This window comes from Halichoeres trimaculatus, unplaced genomic scaffold (genome assembly GCF_033239565.1).
Source record: "Halichoeres trimaculatus isolate MK-OKI-2021-1 unplaced genomic scaffold, fHalTri1.1 fHalTri1_scaffold_20, whole genome shotgun sequence".
NCBI classification, from domain to species: Eukaryota; Metazoa; Chordata; class Actinopteri; order Labriformes; family Labridae; genus Halichoeres; species Halichoeres trimaculatus.
This window is the reverse complement of record NW_027437198.1, coordinates 14,540,981-14,563,232: the sequence shown is the minus strand read 5'-3', so window position 1 is coordinate 14,563,232 and position 22,252 is coordinate 14,540,981. Positions and strand designations below refer to the sequence as shown.

Here is a 22,252-nt window from a genome sequence, read left to right as displayed (position 1 = left end):
CTTTGTCAGCCGGCGTGGTGTTGTCATGGAGACCTAGATGTGTCGTAAATCAATCCAGTCCTGCTTGACCCAATCAGGAGGCTAAGAAGTAGCATATCGAAGTAACCCATAACCTGTAATACTGGCACAGATAATCTCATTTTAAAGTGTGGATTACAATCAGGTAAGAAGACTTTTGCAGGATCACTTAGAAACTCTTCACAGCCCCTTTAAATAATCTACTTCAGCGGTCCCCAGCCTTTTTTTGGGACACAGACCAGTTCAATGTCAGACAATATTTTCATGGACCAGCTCTTTCTCTGTCTACTCACTTGCTCTTTTACCCTGCCTAAAGAAACTTTTCAAAGATGTTTGTTTTTTGTCCATTTTGCTAGTTTGGAGGGTTTGGCGTCAAGAATGAGTCATAGACGGGTATGACAGAGGGAATCCGATCATTTTTCAAAATAAAGCATCGTTCAGAATCAGATAAAAATTCAAACTGAAATAAAGTTAGTTGAGTGTTTTTTATGTTCGGCCTGGTATCAATTGACCCATGGACCGGCACTGGGCTGCGAACCACTGATCTACTTCACCATTAATGAATGTGTAGTTCATCCTACTGACCACTGGATGGCACACATGGGAGAAGTCTAGCAGGTACCATGACACCAGTCAAATCATGTAAAAAAAAAAAACAACTTCCTATCGAATCTAAAAAAAAAAAAAAAAAGTTAGACATCAGTTTTGAGAACCAATTAAAGCTCTGTAAGGAGTGAAAATAGATACAACTGGGTGATATGTATGAATCAGTTTCTTTATTGTTTCTGTTTTTGTGTTTATAATAAATAATACAAACATCTCAGATCAGTTCTGGGTTTTGAAGGGTGAGTGGATAAAACATTTTATAGGTGTTGGAATGGAAATGGAAAATTAACTCTGGATCTGCAAACCTCGGCCTTCACTTTACCGAGGCTGAGTTTTAAAGTTTGTTTTAAAGTCACTTTGACACACACTTCAGCCAAAACCAAAATAAAAAAAAATCATATTCAGTGATGGTGATGTTTCTCTTACAGCTTCAGCCTGGTATACTGAGTTTAAATGTTTTTTATCCACTTATCTCTTGTCTCTCTCAATCATCACATCAGCTGCACCTCCTGAATCTATTTAAACTATCTGGTGGCGAACAGACCTTTTCAGACACCTATAAATACCAAGACAGACGAGTAGATGATGAACGTTTGACTCTCTGTCAAAGATGATAAATGAGTTTTACTGGTGTCAGTTAACACTCCCCCTCACACACGTTCAGCTTATTTATTTAATGTTTATATCATAACAGATTCCAGAGTCTTGCCTGAGGACGCTTCGATGTGAGGACCTGTCGATGGTGGACAACCCACCATCCCTCTGAGCTGGTCTCCAGCTTTGTCATAAATGTCTATCTGTATTAAATTCACAGTGTTTCAAATGAAAAAGAATAAATCCGTATCAGCTCCACCTCATTCAGTTAAAGAAGCACAAACTCGCAGTGCTAAAGGAGCATACAGTGTTGTCCAGCAACTCCCACAAAATATCAGCTTCACCTGGTTTAAAGTTAGTTAGATAAACAAAGGAGAGGAGAGGGTTGTCCGAGCCTTTCTTTCACCTCATCAATGCATTTTCTCTAGCAGAGGCTATTCTACAATAAAGCCCGGCTTCATAGAGGAAACAGTGTCCCAAACACCAGAGCTCTTTTAAACCAAAAGTCCACAAAACGTTGAGCAGCAAGAATAAATCTGTTAGTCTGATCAATCCATTATGTCTTCACGAGTTCATGTGAACAAGATGTCAGCACTGTTTGCTCTTTCATTACACAGAGACCAGACGTCTCGACAGCACTGAGGATCCGTCCTCTAACACTAACAAATAGGGAGAAGGCCTCATGATGATGGCGATGATGATGGATGAGGCGATGAAGAGGTGAGTGTGTGTGAGTGTGTGTGTGTTTTCTCTCCTTTCTGTCTCTGGTCCCCTTTCAAGAGTTCCAGCTCAGAGAAAGAGAGGATCAGGATTCACCACAGATGATTTATTGCCAAAGGACAGACTCCATGTGTGAATGGTTCCTGGTGGTAAAGTTCAGGTGGTAATGGTTCCAAGTTAAAGTTCATGGAGGGTCACAGTGAAAATCATTCAGGTGTCTGGGTGTTTATGACTGCCTCCTCTTTTAAAATTTCACTGCCCAGGTCTTCAGTAACTTCCAGGTGGATCTGCCAAGAGAAGACACAGATAGGGTTATAAAATAGACAAGTAAGAGGTTAAACTACAGACAAGTTAAAGGTTAAATCACAGGCATTACCTGCAGCATCCCATTCTGAGTGTGGTTCTCTGCAGAGTTAATGGGATGGTGGTTTTCCTGTCTGACCTCCTCCCCGTCTCTCATCTTGTTCTTCAAGGTGACGCTGTTGGATTTAAGGACACACAGAACCTTCTGGAAGCTCTGCTTGAAGTTGTCTGAGAGGAAACCGTAGAGGACGGGGTTAGCGCAGGAGTTGACGTAGGTGAGGATGACCAGGAAGAAGTAGATGGCCGTGGTGGTTTTGTTCTCGGGGATGATGTGAATCAGGTTGACGATGTTGGTGGTGAAGAAGGGAAGCCAACAAATCACAAACACCAACACGATGACCACCACCATGCGCGTCACCTTGCGCTCTGATTTACGACGCTTAGTCCGGCCTGCACGCACACCTGCAGACCTCACCTGGAAGGGACGCAGAAAGAGGAAAAGTTGTGTGTAACTGTGGAAGTTAAAAATGGTGAAGGACTTCCAAAGGCAGAGATATCACCTCACCTTGATGACAATGAGCAGGTAGCAGAGGGAGATGACCACCAGAGGACCGAAGAAGCCCAGGATGGCTGTGTAGAGGATGAAAACAATGGACCACAGTTTATGTGGCTCAGGCCAGGTGATGTTGCAGGTGTTCAGGTCCTCCTGCACGTGTGAGTAGATCGTAACTGGCAGCACAACTATGAAGGACACCACCCACACCATACTGTTTAAAACCTTCGCCACCTGCGGCTTTCTCCAGCGAGCGCTGCGGATAGGGTGAACCACAGCTAGGTAGCGGTCAATGCTCATCACCGTCAGACAGAAGGTGGAGGCAAACTGACTCATGGCATCCGCCGTCATACACACTTTACAGAAGAAATCCCCATAAGGCCAGTAAGAGAGAACACTGTTAGTGCCCAGGAAGGGAATCCCCAGGATGTAGATCTCATCCGCCAAGGCCAAATTCAGGATGTAGATGTTTGTCACTGTCTTCATTTTGGCGTAGCAAACCACCACATAGATAGCCAGTGTGTTTCCCATGAGACCCACGATGAAGACAATCGAGTAAATGACTGCAGTGGCCACGTCAAAGGGCAAGAATGCTGCAGCAGTCATCTCTGACTCGTTCCTGAAGGTGGAGTAGCTGAGGGACGGCTGGGAGGAGGTCACGCCGTCATCCTCAGGGATCATCGTCCAATTGGAACCATCCATGATGGAGGAAAGAGGCGTTTGAGATCACAGAGAGACAGAGCTGTGAGAGAAAGACAGACACACAGACAGTTAGTGTGAGACAGCAGGAGGGGAAGACTCCAACATGTTCACTGCTCTGTCAACAGGGGGCGCCAAAAGCAATACAAAGACTCTCTCGCCAACTCCAAAACTTCAGAGTATTTCTCTTCTGTTTTTTCTTCTCTTTAACCCAAATAGTCTCTGGGCCACACCTGGACACTCTCTGGGCACAGCGCCCATGTTTACCCAGACTGGGAAGCAACTTTCCTCTGAAGTCTCTGGGCGAGGGGCCAACAGGCTGTGCCCACTGATGGGAAGGTGCACTTAGGGAGAAGATGACATTAGAAGAAGGGTTTTAAGTTCCTTCATTGCTCTGCCAGATTCCTTCAGAGACAAAAACCTGCAGCCAGGCAGCAACAGGCCCATCCCTCCTTTACTAAAACCAGAATCTGGTTTCTATCTGGTGCGAGGGCTCTGAGCTGAAGGAGTGCCGACCCTCACCTGGTGACCTAAAATAAAACAATAACGGAACACCTTTCAGCCGTTTGGACCCCAGGCCGTGGAAAAATGTTGCACAAATAAACTCTGTGACGTGAGATTCAGTGAACCGCGCTTCAGAAAACACGGGAGTGACGCGCAGCCCGCAGCAGCGTGTTGGGGAAACAAACACATGCAGCTCTTTTCCTCCAGGCTCAGAGGTTGGTGTTAGCCGCTGTCCCCACATATGAAAGTGTGCGATACCCCAAAGAGAAAAAAAAAAAAACGTGAAAGGCTCATAGATGATAAAACCCGAAGGCTGCGTCACTTTTCCAAACTCATCAAAGGTTCTGTCCTGAAAGACATTTTCGAGATATGCCATACAAACGTCAATCTCATTTTAACAAAAGCAACTCCAGCATTTAAAAAACTCTATTTTCCTAAAAATCGCTGGTGTTTAAAGGTCTGGATTGGACCCACCTGTGCGCTCCCGTGCGCTTCATCCTCTCCGCGCCCCTCCTGTGCTCCGCGTCCCTCAGTGTTCAGAATCAGCTGCGCGTTTAGTCAGCTCTCCCACTCGGAGTGTTTGTCTTCCTGAGACATTTTCTTGCAGTGAAAAGTCACAGATTTCCTTTCTGTCAGGTCCAAAGGGGAAAGCTGAGCGTAAGGAACTGCGCTTCTTACGCTGCCGTAGAGACACTCACAGGGTCCTGCTGACGCACCTCGATGAGCTGAGAGTATTTAAGTGGAGAGTGCCCCCCCTGCCTTTGGATGCCCCACCCACAGTCTCCTCTTGGGATCCTTCCCTTCCCTCGTACGAGGACACAGAGGGAGACAGGAAGCGTATGGATAAATCCGCTGGAGGGGGCACCTGGGACTGAGGGAGGGAGGAAAAGAGAGGAGGTGGGGCAATTCAAACGGATTCTCTCTGTGAGGCCTGGATGCTGGTCAGGACCCTCCTACAGGTACAGGGAGCAGGTGTTGGTGTGTGTACATGTTTACAGTGCTGCATTTTCCGCCGCCTGTGAGCAGCATCAAAGGAGGTGAACAGGGGACAGGTGAGGTGTGATGATGTCCCCACAGGTTCCTGTCTGACCGGTCCTAGCTGGATCAGGGCAGAGGCTTTATGAGACTCTGAGTACTAAAGGAAACTCAGTGGAGAGGGACCCGCTGTCCCGATGGCTGGCAGTAGGGGGCGCTAAGGATGCCAGGGTAACAGGGTCAGCTAACATCATGTTGCGATCAGGAGGTCTGGTGCCAGGACTTCAAGGTAATAGCACAAGGGCCTGCAACCCCATGGCTCTGAAGCCTCATGCAGCTCTTTGACTTCTTTGCAGTGGCTCCCTGAAGCGTCACAAAAAAATATTATTAAAATAAGGAATTTTTATTATTATTATTATTATTTTACAGAGGGTATAATTGTTTAAGACATTGACACCTATTGAAATCATATTTTGACATTTTTGTGGGCTGAATTTGCATCACCTCTTGCGATAATTTTGCAAGAGGTGATAAAGATTTTTGCAAGTTTTTGACACATTTTCCAGTTTAGAAAGACTTTGTTTTTTCGACGATTTTTCAAATTTATGAAATTGTTTTAAATTTCCAAATTTGTTGAATTTCTGCAATTTTTTGCAAATTATTTAAATCCCCTTTTTTAAATTATTACAATTTTTTTTTTATTTGCAAATTCTTGAAATTACATTTTTTTGTTGCTAATTTATGAAATGTAGACATTTTTTCAATTACAAAAAATGAAATATATGACATTAAGAATCTTGCAATTTTTTAAGCAGATTAAAAAAAAAAGACTGAGACATCTCATGTACAATTTTATTTACACAAATAACGTTTGGTTTAGATTCATTTTTTACTAGATTTGAATATGTTTAGAATTTTTTTTCCACTTTTTCTGTCTTTGTCGTGTAGATAAAGTACATTTTGTGGCTCCTGAGTGACTTTACTCAAGGTGAGCTGAGGCAAAATGGCTCTTATGAAAGTAATGGTTAGACTCGTGTGGTCAGCATGGACTGAGCATGCCCAGAGGTGTGGATTGAACCGTGCTGCTGTAACCTGTAATAATCTATGAGTTAGTCTGCTGTCAGGGAAACTTACACTTTTACCCCAACCCCAACTCCAAAAAAGTTTGGCCCTTGTGTAAAACAAAGATAAAACAGAATGTAATTATTTCTAAAACACTAAAAACAATAAGTACAATAGAAAAAAGACAACCTATCAAACATTCAAAGAGAGACATTTTACAGTTTCCTGTACAATATTGGCCCATCTCTTGTTTGTTGGCTGCAACACATCTTATAAAAATTTGGGACAGGGGCAGCAAAGGCTGAAAAAAAAATGCCAATCTGGTGCTGGTTTACCTGAGTATAAAAGGATCATCTTGGACAGCCTGAGACTCCAAAAAGTCAAGACATGCAGAGGTTTACCAGTCTGGGCAAACATTTGTCCACAAGAGGGTGTCAAAATCCACAAAGGAGCTTTTATCTGGAGTCAGAAGTTAAAGTCAGGCTTATATTTTCATTTTCTCTTCTTTTTTTGTAGTAGCAGCTGTCAGCAATACAATCTTATAGTTTTACAGTTTCATTTAGCATATGCTTTTGTCCACAGCAACGTACAACACAAGCAAGAATTTAGACAGAAGGGAAAAACGTAGTCAGTGAACTATAGTGCTTCAAGTTATTTGGCTACAGGTGCTACCATCAAGTGCATGAAGAAGTGCTCTTATTTACTTATTAATTTATCTATTTATTTATTTATTATACCTTATTCACATGTAAAATAATGCAGCCATAGCTGACCATGGTGAAATCACTGCAACAATATCATTCAACACTCAACAAGATTCAATAATCTTATATTCCTGAAGAGCTGGGTCTGAGACCTTGAGGGAAAAGAGGGGAAGGGTCAGCTTAGGTGCCTAAGTGTTCCCTGAGTAGATGAGTAAGACATCTCAGGCAGACATCTCTTAAAAGTAGACAGGGACTCTACACATTATATTCAGTTAGGCTCATTCCACCATTTGGGGACAACAGAGAGGAAGAGTCAGGCTTGAGATTTAGAGCAACGCTGTGCTGGGAGCACCAGGGGTTTAAAAAATATTCTGCACATCTACTTATATTTATCTACTCATTTATTTCAATTTTTTCTCTAATTATTGAGTCTGTTTTAACATAACCTTTAACCTTTAAAACTTTTCCTTTTACCCATTAGAAGGAAGGAAGGAAGCGGCATTTCGGAATCATCAACTTCAGTTTAAAAAACTTGTATTATTATTATTATTATTATTATTATTACTATTATTATTATTATTATCATTGGCTGCACAGTGGCGCAACAGTTAGCAGTGCAGCCTCACAGCAAGATGGTCCCTGGTTTGAAGGTGTTGTAGTTTTTTCTGCGTCCTGATGAAAATGTAGTGACCATTATTACTGCTAACAAAGCCTCTTTGTGCCTCCTGTCTCACAGATCAGAGCTTCATTAGGCACACTGAAAGGCTTGGACACTTGTGATTGCAAGGTTTCAGCTTGCCGCCTTTAGAAGAACTCCAGACAAACAGAGAGAGTGAAGCTCTCAGCAGTCATAAAGAAACACCTGTTGTGACGGTGTATGAGCTGCTGTACCAGATCTAGCTCTGTCTGCTGCAGGGTGATCAAAGAATTTTCTCCTCTACTTTTTCCCACGCTTAGAGTCTGAAGTTAATCCTGAACCTGTCGACCTCTCTGGGCAACGTTTGTGAGGCTGCTGGGGTTAAAAAGAGTTTAATGTTATTACAGATAATAATTAGAGTCTGATCCTTCCAAATAAGATCTGATATTAATACTCATCACTGCCACATGCATCAAGACTGAAAGGTGGACTTCTTACCAGCTCCTCAAAACTCAAACACCTGCAGCTCCCTCTGCTGGCTGTCTGCAGTAGAGGTCATAAGCTCCACCTCCTCCATATTAACAGATATGGCTTTTACTGTAAAAATCTTCATCTAAGTCAAACATGTTTCAGTCATGGTGAGTTATTTGAAGTAATAAAAAAACAGGAGATGTCACATTGAGATTGACAGCTGTGTGAGGCTCCTGCAGTGTGTGAGCTCCAGTTTGTCTGAGTAGGGGAGGAATGGTAGGGGAAGACGTCACTACACATACCAACACGAGAGTCAATGAACTTTTCCTGAGTGTCTGCTTCAAACACACACACACAAACACACAAGAATCTGTTCTGCTGTGGACTGGACACACCTTAGGCTGAGGCTCCGCTCAGAGGTTTGAAAAGAGGAAACAGCCAGGCGTGTATAAAAGATTCACTAAAGCTCTTTTATTTGTCTGTTTTGTGTAGTTTCACCTGTACAAATACATCATGGGCTGTTTTTTTCAGTGCAGTAGAGAGGTTTTTTTTATTGTCCACCAACAGGAACTAATCAGTCCTGGAGACTCCTGCACCCACAAAACCAGGAAATGAAAACATACACATATTTTCACAAGAGACCACATCCTGTGTGATTCACAGAGATAAAGGTGGAGTTATCATCTGCCCACTTGTGTAAGGATCCAAAGTTTATCACATTAGTCTACCTCATCTTTATCCTACTAATCCTACAACTGTAATCATTTACTAACCCTGCCCCTACGCTTCAGAGGAATAAGCACATATATACACACATCTGCTGTGGTTTATAACAACAGAATATTAACATCATCTTCACTGGCTCAAACCACAGAGGTTACAGTTTGACGTAAATACCTCTAAATAGCTGCAGTCTATCCACAGAGGACACATTTCAACCATCACTGAGTTGTTAGTGTCACTGGTTGCTGACACAGAACACCAGCCGTATGGAGTAAACACAGTCCAGTATGTAAATTATGGAGTTAAATATAGTCATAAGGGTGACCACCACCAATTTGTCCCACGAACACAGGCTGCCACAGTCAGCAGGTCTCTTTACTTTGAAACTATACAGCGGCCAGAGCACCATGGCTGTCAGGTACATCACTGCTGCCAGAACGTTATACACAATCACCACTTTGTCAAAGGGAACCGGACAGTAAGAGGTGAGCTGTCCCATGGTGAGCAGGATGATGAGCATGTTAAAGATGAAGCACAAAGAGAAGACGGCGATGCACCACTGCAGAGGTGAGGACCCCGAGTACTGACCCGTCTCCAGAGACGTAAAGATGAGACAGGCCAGGAACGTCTCTAACATCTTCATGATGCCGGGCAGTGTGGAGAGGAAGCCAATGTGCTCCCCGCTCGGACGGAGGCGGGTCAAGACCACCTCGCCCACGTACACCGCCAAACAGACCCAGGACACCACAGATGCTCCGATCTGACGGTGGCAGGTCTTGCAGGTGAAGAATGTGGGGTAGATGATGGAGGCAGCAAGGCACATGAGGCTCGCCAGCATAGCAAAAGCGGTGGTGAAATCCTCCCAGGCGAAAGGTAGTTTCGAAGAGATGTTGCTGAATTCGAGGACAAGGATGAGGAGTGTGAAGAAGAAGCAGAAACACCATGTAAACATGCACCACGCCCAGTACGGAGAGTTGAAATGTCCAGCAGATGCCACCAGGCTGAAACACATACAGGTGAGGAAGGCCGCCATTATTCTCATAATGCCCACAGGCTGGCTGAGCGCCTGCAGGTTCACCAGGACCATGGCTGCTTACACTCAGTGTCCGACCTGAAAAAGGAACGTGTCCTTCACTACCCACAGTAAGGTTACTCTGAGTGCACGTCCCAGCCAGGTGAGTTCCTTTCGGGCTGATCCATGCAGAGTGTGAACAGGTGTGTCCCTGAAACTGAAACTCAGAGTGCTGCTGTTCAAACACAGCATCCACTCTTATCTCAGACTTTTATGGCCCTGAAGCTCTCCTTTGGTTGGCTACTGACTTACTGTTATCATGTCCACCATCAGGAAAACCAGACTGGACTCTGGTCCTGACAGCAGACTCGCTTCAGGTGGTGACTTCTGGCCAAGTGATGTAGGTGGACGTCACATCCTGCGCACAAAAAGCGTTGCTCTCCTGCATCCCCCTTTCTGAAAAACACAGTGTACTGTGCCTGTGTACAGTGAAGCATGCTTGGGCACAGTACAAATGGCCCACTGAGACCACAGGAAGCTGTACCTTTTTTTTTTTTTACATTGCTTTACCATTCTTATGTGGCTTTTCAGGGAGATACTGCTATGTTGTGTAATGTAATATGAACCAATCTCTGTGAAGTTGAGGAGTTTTTTTTTCTCAGAATGTCCAAAGCCAGGCTCTAAATTCAGTGGCTAAATCCTGTGCTCCGTGTTGTCTTGAACACTGCCTAAGAAGGCAGGAAGCTGTACCTGAAGACCACAGGAAGCAGTACCCAAAAGCCGCGTTTCCATCAGAAGTCTGGTTTGGTTCGTCTCGGTACGGCTCACATTTTACGGTGTTTCCGCTGACTTATCCCGGGACAGATCCCCAAGTAACCGAGATAAGCTGTCCCACTTTTTGGGAACCTTTCGTATGGGTGCCAAACTGAACCGATCTGCTCTCGGAAGGTGGAGCAACACACTGCAGACGGTTGATTGATCGGAGAAATCGTCACTTACCCCAACAGCGGCTGCATTTCTCCTGTCGGCACACTGACTTCTCTTAAACAAAATCTTGATTGCACTTTGTATCAAAGAGCTACATACCAGTCACAGAGAGGATGAAATGCTGCATGTCTTCCACCTATGCTCTTTGTTTACTGTGTTGCGTTTTTCTTCTTTGTTGGATTTATTATTATTAACTGTGTAGCGCTGCCACGGCGTCGCGCTATAGTTTAACAGCAGCGGCTTTCAGCATCCAGCTTACACGCCGCCGACCACGAGAGGGCACAGTTTGCTGTGGAAACGCAAACTGGATCAGGCTTAACTGTACCAAATCGTGCCAAACCGTACTGAACCGACCGGGACTGCTTGGTGGAAACGCAGCTTAAGAGTACAGAAAGCTGCACCCAAAGAGTACAGGAAGCTGTACACTATGAGAACGGTAAGATGCAATCAAAGAGGACAGGACACTGTACCCAAGAAGACCAGAATCTGTATCCTTCCAAGGACAGGAATGTGTACCCTAAAACCACAGGAAGCTGTACTCTGAGAGGACAGGAAGCTGTACCCTAAGGGGCCGTGTACATGACAACGGTTTTAGGGTGAAACGCAAAAGTTTTGTTGCATTTCAGCCTTGCGTTTACACAGAAACGGCGTTTCAGCCGACCTAAAACGCAAACTTTTGAAAACGGCCTCCAGAGTGGAAATGCTGCCGACACTGTTGCTGTGTAAACAGTCAGCCGGCGTTTTCAGTGGAAACGCTGACGTCACACTCTGCTTTGCGCAAGCGCATACAACAGGACAACAGTACCGTTGTTACGATCGTCACAAACTACCATTTTGTGCTTGTACTCAATCTGCTGAATCTACTGACTGTCTTTCCACAATATGTGCATCTTTTGCTCCACTTTTTAACTAAGTATTCCCCAATACACCAGATGATCAGCTCAACTGTACTTGGGTGGACATCTCCCAAAAGCTGCTTCTGAACTAGCACCATAGCACCACCTGCAGGCCTGGCATGCTTACTACGGCATTTTCAGTTCCTCTGCGTTTCCGTGAAAAGCCTTGGACGCTAACCTTTGCAAACCAGACCTGTCCTCTTAGGCCCCGTTTACAGGACAACGTTTCATCTGAAAACGCAGATTTTTTTAAGCGTTTTCAGATGAAATGTTGTCCTGTAAACGGGGCCTAAGAGGACAGGAGGTCTGGTTTGCAAAGGTTAGCGCCCAAGGCTTTTGCAACACTGAGTCCCTAATGATTGTTTGAAATTGACAGACGTTACAAAAGAAATTTGGTCACGTTATGTGAATCATGCTTTCAAACACACACCGAAACTGTTTTCTTTTTTCAGAACGGGTTTGATTTTCGGCGTCTTTTCCCATCTCCCTGAGGGTTGTTTTACAATTCAGAGATGTGTAGGTTTCTGGCAATGTTATCATCATTCAATTAAGCTGCCAAATAAAATTATTGATTACAAAAATGTCTGTTGAGATGGGCCAACATATTTTCTGTCATTTTGGGCTATGTTTAGATGATTAATGAAGACGTGTGTGTGTGTGTGTGTGTGTGTGTGTGTGTGTGTGTGTGTGTGTGTGTGTGTGTGTGTGTGAGTGTGTGTATGTATGTATGTGTGTGTGTTCTTACCTCAAACATACTGACAGTTGCTACTCAGGATCATTTGTTTGATCACTGCTTGATGATTTTTCTTGTACTGCAAATTTTTTGCAATTCATAGAATAATAAAAGGATTTCGATTCAGTGTGCACAGGCCTTAAGTCTCTGTGTGTCTGATATCATAAATTTAGAGGTTATTCAAGTTTAATCCTTACCTGTTGCTCACCTGTACTTGTCAAACTGTAAGATGTAGAAACATTTTGGGCTGTGATGTTTTCCAATCTTTAGATGAACATGAAATGGTTGTTTTCAAAAACAAAGCAGTGTGGGTAAGTGCATGTGTGTGTGTGTTTCCTGTGTCAGTGAGTGTGTGTGTTTCCTGTGTGTCTGTGTGTGTGTCTGTGTGTGTGTGTGTGTGTGTGTGTGTGTGTGTGTGTGTGTGTGTGTGTGTGTGTGTGTGTGTGTGTGTGTGTGTGTGTTTCCTGTGTCTGCTTCTAAATTGATTAGAGCACCATCCTGCAACATGAGCTCTGATGGAGTCCCTCAACCCACCACAGAATCATATCTGAGCCTCGCCCCATTTGAAAATAATCATGGCAGTCACATTGTTGCACAAGTGAACACACCTTTGCAAATACCCTCTGAATGACAGGTGTGTTCCTTTGTACCTGTTTGAACTATTAAACACACAGTTTGACCATTACGCTGATCCATCATGTCTGACTCATTCAGTTGAAGAAATAAAACCATCATCACGTCAGTCTGCACAAAAACAAGCTTTAATTAATTCATATTTCACCTGAGTTCAACATCAATACTTAAACACCTCTTCAGAGCCCAGATGTACAAAAAACAAGGGATTAAAACAGGATTACAGTCTATAAGAGTTAAATTACATTCTGCATAAATCAAATTACAGGCTCCTGGGTTACACAAACTTCTGCACAAGTTCATAGACATGTTCACAGAACAGACTGAAGGATAAACTCACTGAGATACTTTGGTCTGGGTCAACACTGAAGGCTGTACAACTCAGGTTCTGCTAACAAAGAAAACCAGCCTGAAAGAATAGACTGTGTCTACGATGTAAGCTACCAGGTTGAAACAGGTCATGAAGGAAATCAACACAAAGTTATCCCAAGCACACACGCGCACATGGGAGCAGATTTCAGGTCTGGGAGTGTTCCCTAAGCTGTAATAAGGCCAAACGACCACAGCCGTCATGTACATAAGCACGGCCAGCACGTTACAGACGATCAGGACTTTACCGGGGAGGAGGTAGAGGATGCGGCAGATTGTGAACACGATGACAATAAGGGCAAATATGAAGCAGATGGAGTAGACAGCCACGCACCACTGCAGCCCCGGAAACAGAGAGTAAATGCTGTGGTCAGGCAAGCAGATGAAGATGATGCACGCCACAAACGCCTCCAGAACCTTCAGGAGGCCCGGGACCGTGGACAGGAAGCCGCTGATCTCGCCAGGCTTAGCTCGGCTCAGACCCACTTCAACGGCGTAAAGGATGAAGGCCAGACAGGAGGTTACACTGGCAGCAATGAATTCGCTGCATGTGGAGCAGGTGAAGCTGATGGGGAAGATGATGGATGCAGACAACACCTGCAGGAGAGAACGCCCTTATTTAACGTTCAAATAACAACCAGGTGTATGAGGAACACATCTACAGCTCTTTCATTCTTCTCTGATTGTAAAACCATTGAACATATTCTGAACTAAACGCTACTTCCCTCATGGTGGTTAGAAACAAGTTCCTCTGTTCACAAAGGCAGGAATTAGACAGGACCTACCATCAGGGTAGCCAGCATGGCAAAGGCAGTGGTGAAGTCGTCCCAGGAAATTGATAGCTTGTCGTTGAAGCCGGTGAACTCCAGGACAAGGACAAGGAAGGTGATAAGGAAACAGAAGCACCACACAAACATGCTCCAGATCCAAAAAGAGACTGTGCTGTAGCCGACCGACGCCACCAAGCTGAAGGTGAGACAAGTGAGGAACAGCTCCAGTATTCGCACGATGCCCACTGGCTTTGTTAGGGTCTTGAAGTCCAGCGTGACCATGATGACTGCTGCTTTAGATAAAGATCTAAATAGTGAGTCTCAGGGTCCGTCTGCTTTTCTGGTTTTATACCTTAAATGAATATTTTTCTTATTTGTTCTAAATTTGTAAAGTCTCTTTGCTCAGTCTACTCTCTCGTCCTCTCACTGTGACCTGATGTCGAAGAAAACCAAGCATTGACTCGTGGCCTCTCCCTCTCTACCTTATCCATCCACAGGGTGGGCGGGCCCTGGTTGATTTGAGCAACACAATGAAGGTGTGTGTGTGTGCGTGTGTGTGTGTGTGTGTGTGTGTGTGTGTGTGTGTGTGTGTGTGTGTGTGTGTGTGTGTGTGTGTGTGTGTGTGTGTGTGCGTGCGCGTGTGTGTGTGTGTGCGTGTGTGTGTGTGTGGCTTCTCCCCCCTCCTATTTGCTCAGTTGAAGAAACATCATTTCCCACATGTATGTGACGAACTGTTCCCCTTAGTTCGACAGTATTTTGTATATGATTTTGAGTATGTTCAAAATGTTCAGGATCCAGGTTTAAACTTTAGTCAGGAACTGTTAGACCTAAAAAACATCTGATAAAACTGTTTGTTATTCAGACATAAATCCATCAACCATGGCCTTGTCTGAAAGCTCAGACACACACCCTGCTGATAAAAGTAGGAAATGATGTTTGTGTTCTTGAGGACGGGGAGCACAGTTAAAGTTTTACCTAATAAAATGATTTCATGGATTTTAAAAACTGGAATGAGTCATGATAATAACGGGTGTGGGGACGCTCTCTGTCATCAGGTTAAATTCTACTCTTACCACACAAAGCAACACCCAGAAAATATAAAACCTATCCATCCTTCAACATTCATCAGACCTTTCACATGCAACAAGTTATTAAAGGCCTCATATTCTGCTCCTTTTCTGCAGTTTATTATGGATCATTGATGTCTTCATGAAATGGTAGTAACATGTTTTGGTCCAGTTCGGGGGTTCGGGGGTATCTGCTCCGGTGGACCAATCAGGTCAGACTTGCTCCTGATTGGTCCAAAAAGGGAATCGCTCATGTCTGCAAATCCCCAAAATCCAAACAGCTTGTTTTAGGTCAGGATTTTACATTCACAAGCACTACTAAGTACAGGTTTTGTTATTAAATATCACATTTTGTGGGCTGGGAGAAAAGCTGAAGACCCACAAATTTCACTTAAATACTTAATACAGTGATTTTTGCATAATATGGGACCTTTAAAAAAGAAGTCATACTGATACTGTTACTGATGTAAAATTATCAGAATTATACACATCAATCAGAGGTGAAGCCTCTTTTGCTTTCTTTCACTGAATAACAAAAAGTTCACACCATCACACTCCTGTGTGATGAGCGGAAGAAAACGACTTCCTGCCTGCTTCAGTCAGAGCAGTATTTGTTTATTCAGCCCCTGATGGCAGAGGGACAGCAGCCTGGGCTGAAAGATGGCCGACCCAAAGGTCAAAGTCCACACATCTCTGCTGAAACAACCTGTCAATCAAGGTAAGCCCAACCCTAAGGTTGATACCACTTTATCATCTGTTTTATTATATGGGCCTCATAATACACAAAGAGCATCCCATTGAATTACAGAACAATAAAACCATGACTATAATAGGCCCCAACCTGTCGCCCCCTTCTGCACATGAGTGTTCATGCAGGGCCAGCACTGGTGTTCAGTTGGTTCGGATCATATTCTTCCTAAGAACCAGTTTGGTTTTCTTTCAGCAAGGAGCCATGCAAATACGATAAATACTATAAGGCAGTTTAGGGCACAGTCACACTGGCCATCCAAACCGTGCCGTGCCTAAGCAAGATTGCCCCCCCGCAGCACTGTTCTCCAGCCGGAGAGAACGGCCAGCGGTCGCACTACCCCCATATGAACTAGACTTTAGTGGGTATCACACACGCCCATGGCCCGCCTACGTAATCCTGAAGAGTTACATGAAGCGCGAACTCATCAGAGTCAGTGAGACACAGAGAGCACTGCTACAAGTTTTGAGACTTTTGGACTCATGGTAAGTCGTTTTGGCCCGACACAGCCCCCTGCTTCATTTAAATTGATCATCGAAGGATGCGCTTGCGGTGATCATACATCATGGATCACACGTGCTGTCTGCGTGCTTGTGCTCGTGCATGAAGTAAACCGTGCCGAAGCCCACCTCTCCGAAGCGTGCCAAAGCACGGAAGGGAATCGTGCTTGAGCACGGCACAGTTGCGGTCGCACTGGCCATTCCAAACGTGCTTTAGGGCTGAAACGTGCTCAGGCACGGTTGGCCAGTGTGACCGCGTCCTTAGTTTAGATTGGGCCCTTCGCTCTGGCCCAGCAATGGAGCCTGTGCTTCGCCAGTGGAAACACAAAGAACCAGTGCTACATCAGATACTGGCCTTGCACTAGCACTAGCACAATCTCTGCCGAAAAGCGGTATCCATGGCCGTTCTGATGAAGGATCCAGTTTTACTGACCTCTAGGAGCTAAAATAATGTGTGTGTGTGTGTGTGTGTGTGTGTGTGTGTGTGTGTGTGTGTGTGTGTGTGTGTGTGTGTGTGTGAGTTGATAAAAATGTTCAGAGGTGAACCACTTGAAGAATAATAAGCTGGTTGGTAAGTTAGACGTTAGTTACTTAGGTAGATATCAAGACAGTATGATAGTTTTTTTTAGGTCATTAGTTAAGTTAGTTACATGTCAGTCAGGTAGGCAGGTAGTTTTTTAGGTCAGCAGTTTAGTTTGTTTATGTGTATATATATATATATATATATATATATATATATATATATATATATATATATTAAAAAGTTAATATGATGTCAATAAGATGTAACTTAATTAGTAATTGGAATAGTTAGTTAGTTAGTTAGTTAGTTAGTTAGTTAGTTAGTTAGTTAGTTAGTTAGTTAGTTGGTTAGTTAGTTAGTTAGTTAGTTAGTTGCCATGTTAGTGGGTCAGTTAGTCTGTTACTCTGTTAGTTTGAGTTTGATAAGTAAAATTTGGTGTAAGTTTGGTTGACAGAAACACACACAGGGTTCAACACCAGGCGTTTCTCTCAGAAGAAGATCACACATATGCTTCTTCCTCTTTGTCATTTTCACAGCCTACTCTTGTGGTTGTCCTCAGAGCCATCCTGTCACATGAGGGATGTAGAGAGAAAGGGGGTGGGGCACTGAGGGGTGGAGGAATCAGTCTCTGCTGCTGTCAGTGGACGAGAAGGTGCTCAGACTTTTGTCCTGTGGATCCATCTCACCATCAACAGGAAGAGATCTCCGCATCTTGGGTGAGTTGATCTGAAACAGGTTCACTTCTGTATCCATTGCCTGATGTTACTGAGTTTAACTTGTGAGTTCCCTGTTAATGTTCGTACTTATTTATCATAGCTCCTTCACCCTGCGTTATCTTTCAGAGGGGAGTGTAAGAGAGAGAGAGAGAGAGAGAGAGAGAGAGAGAGAGAGAGAGAGTGTGTGTGTGTGAGTGTGTGTGTGTGTGTGTGTGTGTGTGTGTGTGTGTGTGTGTGTGTGTGTGTGTGTGTGTTGAAACAAACTGGGCGAGGCTCAGATATGATTCTGTGGTGAGTTAGAGTGCTCCATCGGAGCTAATGATGCAACATGCTGCTCTAATCAATTTATGAGCAGACACAGGAAACACACACACACACACACACACACACACACACACACACACACACACACACACACACACACACACACACACACACACACACACACACACACACACTGAGCCTGTTTACCATGACACTGACCAGCACAACATCTCACAGTGAAGCAGCTCTTTGTCCAGCTAAACCGTGCCATGTGGGTGCTGGTCTAACGTCCACAGAAGGAGGAGGAACTGGCTGAGAGTTTCTCTGCTACATGGACTCAGTGACAGTTTAGCTTCCTCTTCACCGTGACCTCATTAACATTTCTACATCTCACCGAGATTTATGACCACTGACCACTTCAGAGTTATCATTATATCAAACTTGAAACGATAACAGTCCGTTCATAACACCAGGTCCTGAACAACACCATAAGCTGCAGTCTATTGAGTCACTGCATTGTCATAAAAAGCCAATCTGACTTTAAACAGCAATCATAAAGGGAGGAGTCATCACACTGACCTTTATCACTGACCGCCTCACCTGAGCCTCAGGTGTTTGTGATCAGAACTGTAAAGTGAGAATAAAAATCTAAAGTGATTTTAACTTCAGCCTTTTTACAGGCTGATATTTCTGAGGAAAAATTGTTTTGTGTTAAAATATACTCAGTTCAAACTGAGTTGCTGATTCACCGTCACTCTCATTCCTATAACTATTTCTTGTATTTGACATTTCTAAGGAGAAGTGAAACCTGTGTTTGTTATGTGAATGAATCTGCCTGAAACCTCTCACTGCTGCTTTAAACTAATTTCTTCATATCTATGAATCAGCTACAACAGACAAGATCAGCTGGAGTGAAGTACACACCACAGGTCACATAGAGTTCACATGGTCTTTGTATTGATTCAAAGGGCTCAGACAGAAGACGCCATGCTGTTTAGAAGCCTGTTAGACCGTTACAGGACTCTGAGCTGGAGTCAGATAGTATGTTTCTGTTACAGTGATAAACAGAGCTGATACAGGAGGCAGTGAAATCATACAAATCACACGCCTAACAGTCTGAACACCAGAGTTGAATCTCAAAAAACCTGTGCCCTTTAAGATTGACCTGACACCCCCAGGAAAAAAAAGTGATGTCTCCATGCATCATACCGAGATGACTCAGAGTGGGACAACATTTTACCACTTCCCACGTCACCTGTAGCTCACCTGAGCAGCATTAGGAATTATTATCTAAAAAGTTTTAGCTTAAAATATTTCATTTTTTTACTGACAAACTCCTACTAATCAAAACAGTTTAACCACAAAACTAAAAAAAAGAAAGTTTTATCAACCTAAAAATCCTAATACATTAAGTGTCAAGATATCAAATTAGACAGGTTAAGGCTGTTTGATACACTTATCATTTTAAGGCAGCCAGACTAGCTTACACTGGATCCTCTCTGTTGGTTTTCTGGCTGAGTGGCTGGTCAGGCAGATTGCTGTTAATACACAGCCATCCTATCTTTGCCAGATGCCCAACTATGATACATCAATTCACTGTAGGGAATGTTGAGCGGGGCAGGAAGTGGTGCACGGAAATGACCTTATAAAACCCAGTTACTTTCAAAATAAAAAAAACCATGTCAAAAGCAGATCGGCTTCACTGCAATAACAAACAGGCATAATGAGCACAACCAGGTCAGGAGTCAACAGGTCTGAGATTTTACAGCCTAACATGAATGAAGAGAGGCTTATCCATGGAGTGTGAAGCTTGGGGACTTCTCGGTCCTGCAACTCCAGCTGTCTGTCAGTCATGCAGCTGGTGTGAGTTGACAAACACAGTCAACACTTAAGGAAGCAGAGCCAGTCTGGTGTATCTAGTGTGTTCGAGGCATTATATTTCTGAAGCGTATATATCGGTTGTAGTTTCTGAGATTCTTGTTTATGTCTCTTTTTTTTGACTTTGTATGTTCACCCTGCCTTGTTTGTAGGTTTTCACTGGGAACTCTGTGTTTCACGTCACATTTTTGTGAATTGTGGGTAATTCCCTCGCACTAAGTTTCAGATATGCCCACTGAATGAAAGAGTGCAAAAGTCTCACAAAGTTACCACGAGTGCTCTCACGCATTTTACAGTTTGATGGTGGGACAGCCCTAAAGCCCCCACTGACTTAGCTGGGACAGCCAAGTCAGCGAGTGTGTGAGTGTGGACTCTGAGATTGGGCCCTGGTCTCTCATACTGAGAATTAAAACCTTCCTCATGTTCAGGAAAACTCTGCAAAGATGGAAAAGGGAAACCCAGCTCAGGACTGCGCCCCGCCGTATCCAGGGCCGCCTGCAAACTATGGAGGGGCCGTGCCACAACCAGGGGTGTACCATCAGCCTGGATTTTACCCAGCAGCCCCTCCTCCTGCTGGATACCAGGCAGGTCTGTATCTGTTACCTGTGTGATGATGTTACCTGACAGCCAACAGCCAATCATAGTTTAGGATCCTGAATTGGCCAATCAGATTACAAAGGCACCTGACTCAGTCTCCAGCCCCCTGTCTGTCTCAGAGTGTGAGGAGAGCTGCTGGAAACCCTCACCTGTGAGGAAGAGGAGGAGAGTCAGAATAACCATCAGACACCGATGTTACTAATGCACCTGTTCATATCTCAGGTAGAAATGTCTGCTGAATGTCTGAACTCTGCTGTCCTTCTCCCACTAGGTCCTCCTTATGCTCCAGTTCCTGCTACAGCAACAGGTGAGATCGTCCACCTAAACGAGACACACACATACAAAGTGTTTGAGTGTGTCTCTCAGAGGGCAGAGGGACAGAAACGTTTGTTGGCTCCCCCTGCTGGCCCTGTTGAGTCAGTGCAGTCTGCAGTGAGAACACAAATGTCTGCCCCCTGCTGATGAAAGACTGTAAACACATGTGTTTCATCCTACCTGAGGAGGTAAAGGCGACTTTTGGTGCACTCTGCAAGAGTTTGATATCTAAAAGATGAGATCCTATGACCAGGTGTTTCTGCACACCTCTGCTGTCTTATCTGACCCTCTACTTTATTTCAGCAGATCATCCCATCTGTTGTGTTTTCTCCTGTTTTTGTCCTCAGTGACTCAGGTGGTCTTAACTCCATCTCTTCGTGACCAGCCAGGACAGGCCTTGTGTCCTCAATGTCAGCAGACGGTGATCACAGAGATACAACCCATAACGGGCCTGTTCACCTGGGTTGTATGTGCCGGCCTGGCACTGTTTGGGTAAAATCAAACAAACCTTTAAACTGTTACTCTGTGATGAATAAAAGCTTGCTTCATGCGCTGTCTTCTCCTGCAGATGTTGCCTCTGCTGCTGTATCCCGTTCTGTGTCGACTCCTGTCAGGACATTGAGCACCACTGTCCAAACTGTAAGAAAGTCATCTACGTCTTCAGACGGATGTGAAAGAGACCTGACAGTGAACAGAGAAAAGCTCGTGTCAGCACTCAGTGGATCTGTTATTCACAATAAAACAAACCTGTTGAAGCGGCTGTCTGACTTCATGACCTTGTATCCTCACTTTGATGCTGCTCATCTTTTCTTTGTCTCATTCCTCCTCCTGTTTCAGAGTTCTTCCGTCACACAGAGGCCTGTGTTCTCTTTCTATCCTCTCAGCAGCAATACTGGACAGTCCCCCCTGTCCTTTTCTGGCTATCTCTACTTCACCTGAGAGATATTTCAGGTCAAACTTATGACTTTTACTCCTCTGAGTGGTGTGGTCGTATCAATTTATCTGTAGTTGGGAGTTATTATTTTGTAGCCTCCCAGGATCATATTATCCATCTCTCAGATATACGGAATACTTCAATTTGGTTCCACTTGATTAGCAGGACAGACATTGACTGCTTCATCAACTGAATATGAAAGTGGAAGCTTCAACTCATTTAGAAAGTAAAAGCATCAACTGGATCTAAAAGTGGAAGCATGACCTCAATCTGAAAGTGAAAGCATTAAACTCCTGCAGACAGTTACACCCCACTCCAGATACAGTGATGCAAAAATAAAAGGGTGTTTCCCCAGCACACAAGTCCATAATAGACTAAATAAAAGCCACATACTGGGGCATGAATTATTTTTAAAGATTAATAAAAAAAAATTTCCAATGTAAGAAAAATGAATTAGTTAACTTCAAGTTGGTTTAAATCAAGAAATGTAACAATTAAGGCATGTTTTGTCTTGTACTATCTTAAAACAATACATTTTTCTGGACTTTTTCAGGTGATTACAGTTTCCGAGGACTTTTTCCCTTAAAAGAAGGCAAACATGTTTTGATTTCAGTTTTTGCAGTAAAGGGTCACAGGGAGTTGATTATGGTAAAAAGGAGAGAGCAGTCAGTGGTTGTGGGCTTCCAGCAAATCAGTGGTCCTCTCATAAGTCATATGACTGAGTCGAAACAGAAACTAAAT

At 44.0% G+C, this 22,252-nt stretch overlaps 4 protein-coding genes across 5 annotated transcripts; 1 reads left to right on the top strand and 3 right to left on the bottom strand.

The window, feature by feature from the left end:
- Positions 1 to 859: 859 nt before the first annotated feature.
- Positions 860 to 21,131, bottom strand: LOC141809689 (somatostatin receptor type 5-like). Of its 2 annotated transcripts, none has more exons than XM_074696837.1 (4): positions 21,086 to 21,131; positions 2,807 to 3,536; positions 2,315 to 2,716; positions 860 to 2,225 (listed from the first exon to the last, which is right to left on the bottom strand). In XM_074696837.1, exons 2-4 carry the CDS (start codon positions 3,494 to 3,496, stop codon positions 2,145 to 2,147), a joined length of 1,173 nt encoding a protein of 390 aa, XP_074552938.1. In that variant the 5' UTR covers positions 3,497 to 3,536; positions 21,086 to 21,131; the 3' UTR covers positions 860 to 2,144. The 2 variants fall into 2 exon arrangements, with proteins under 2 accessions (XP_074552938.1, XP_074552939.1); XM_074696838.1 differs by lacking the exon at positions 21,086 to 21,131 and adding an exon at positions 12,395 to 12,462.
- On the bottom strand, positions 8,805 to 9,656 carry LOC141810167 (myeloid-associated differentiation marker homolog). Its single transcript, XM_074697540.1, has one exon. It carries the CDS (start codon positions 9,654 to 9,656, stop codon positions 8,805 to 8,807), a length of 852 nt encoding a protein of 283 aa, XP_074553641.1.
- LOC141809692 (myeloid-associated differentiation marker homolog) lies at positions 13,212 to 14,301 on the bottom strand. Its single transcript, XM_074696842.1, has 2 exons — positions 13,985 to 14,301; positions 13,212 to 13,796 (listed from the first exon to the last, which is right to left on the bottom strand). Exons 1-2 carry the CDS (start codon positions 14,249 to 14,251, stop codon positions 13,212 to 13,214), a joined length of 852 nt encoding a protein of 283 aa, XP_074552943.1. The 5' UTR covers positions 14,252 to 14,301.
- Positions 17,409 to 21,475, top strand: LOC141809693 (lipopolysaccharide-induced tumor necrosis factor-alpha factor homolog). Its single transcript, XM_074696843.1, has 5 exons — positions 17,409 to 17,523; positions 20,094 to 20,253; positions 20,534 to 20,569; positions 20,925 to 21,069; positions 21,146 to 21,475. The coding sequence occupies exons 2-5, from the start codon at positions 20,109 to 20,111 to the stop codon at positions 21,249 to 21,251; spliced, it is 432 nt and encodes a 143-aa protein (XP_074552944.1). The 5' UTR covers positions 17,409 to 17,523; positions 20,094 to 20,108; the 3' UTR covers positions 21,252 to 21,475.
- The last annotated feature ends 777 nt before the right edge of the window (positions 21,476 to 22,252 follow it).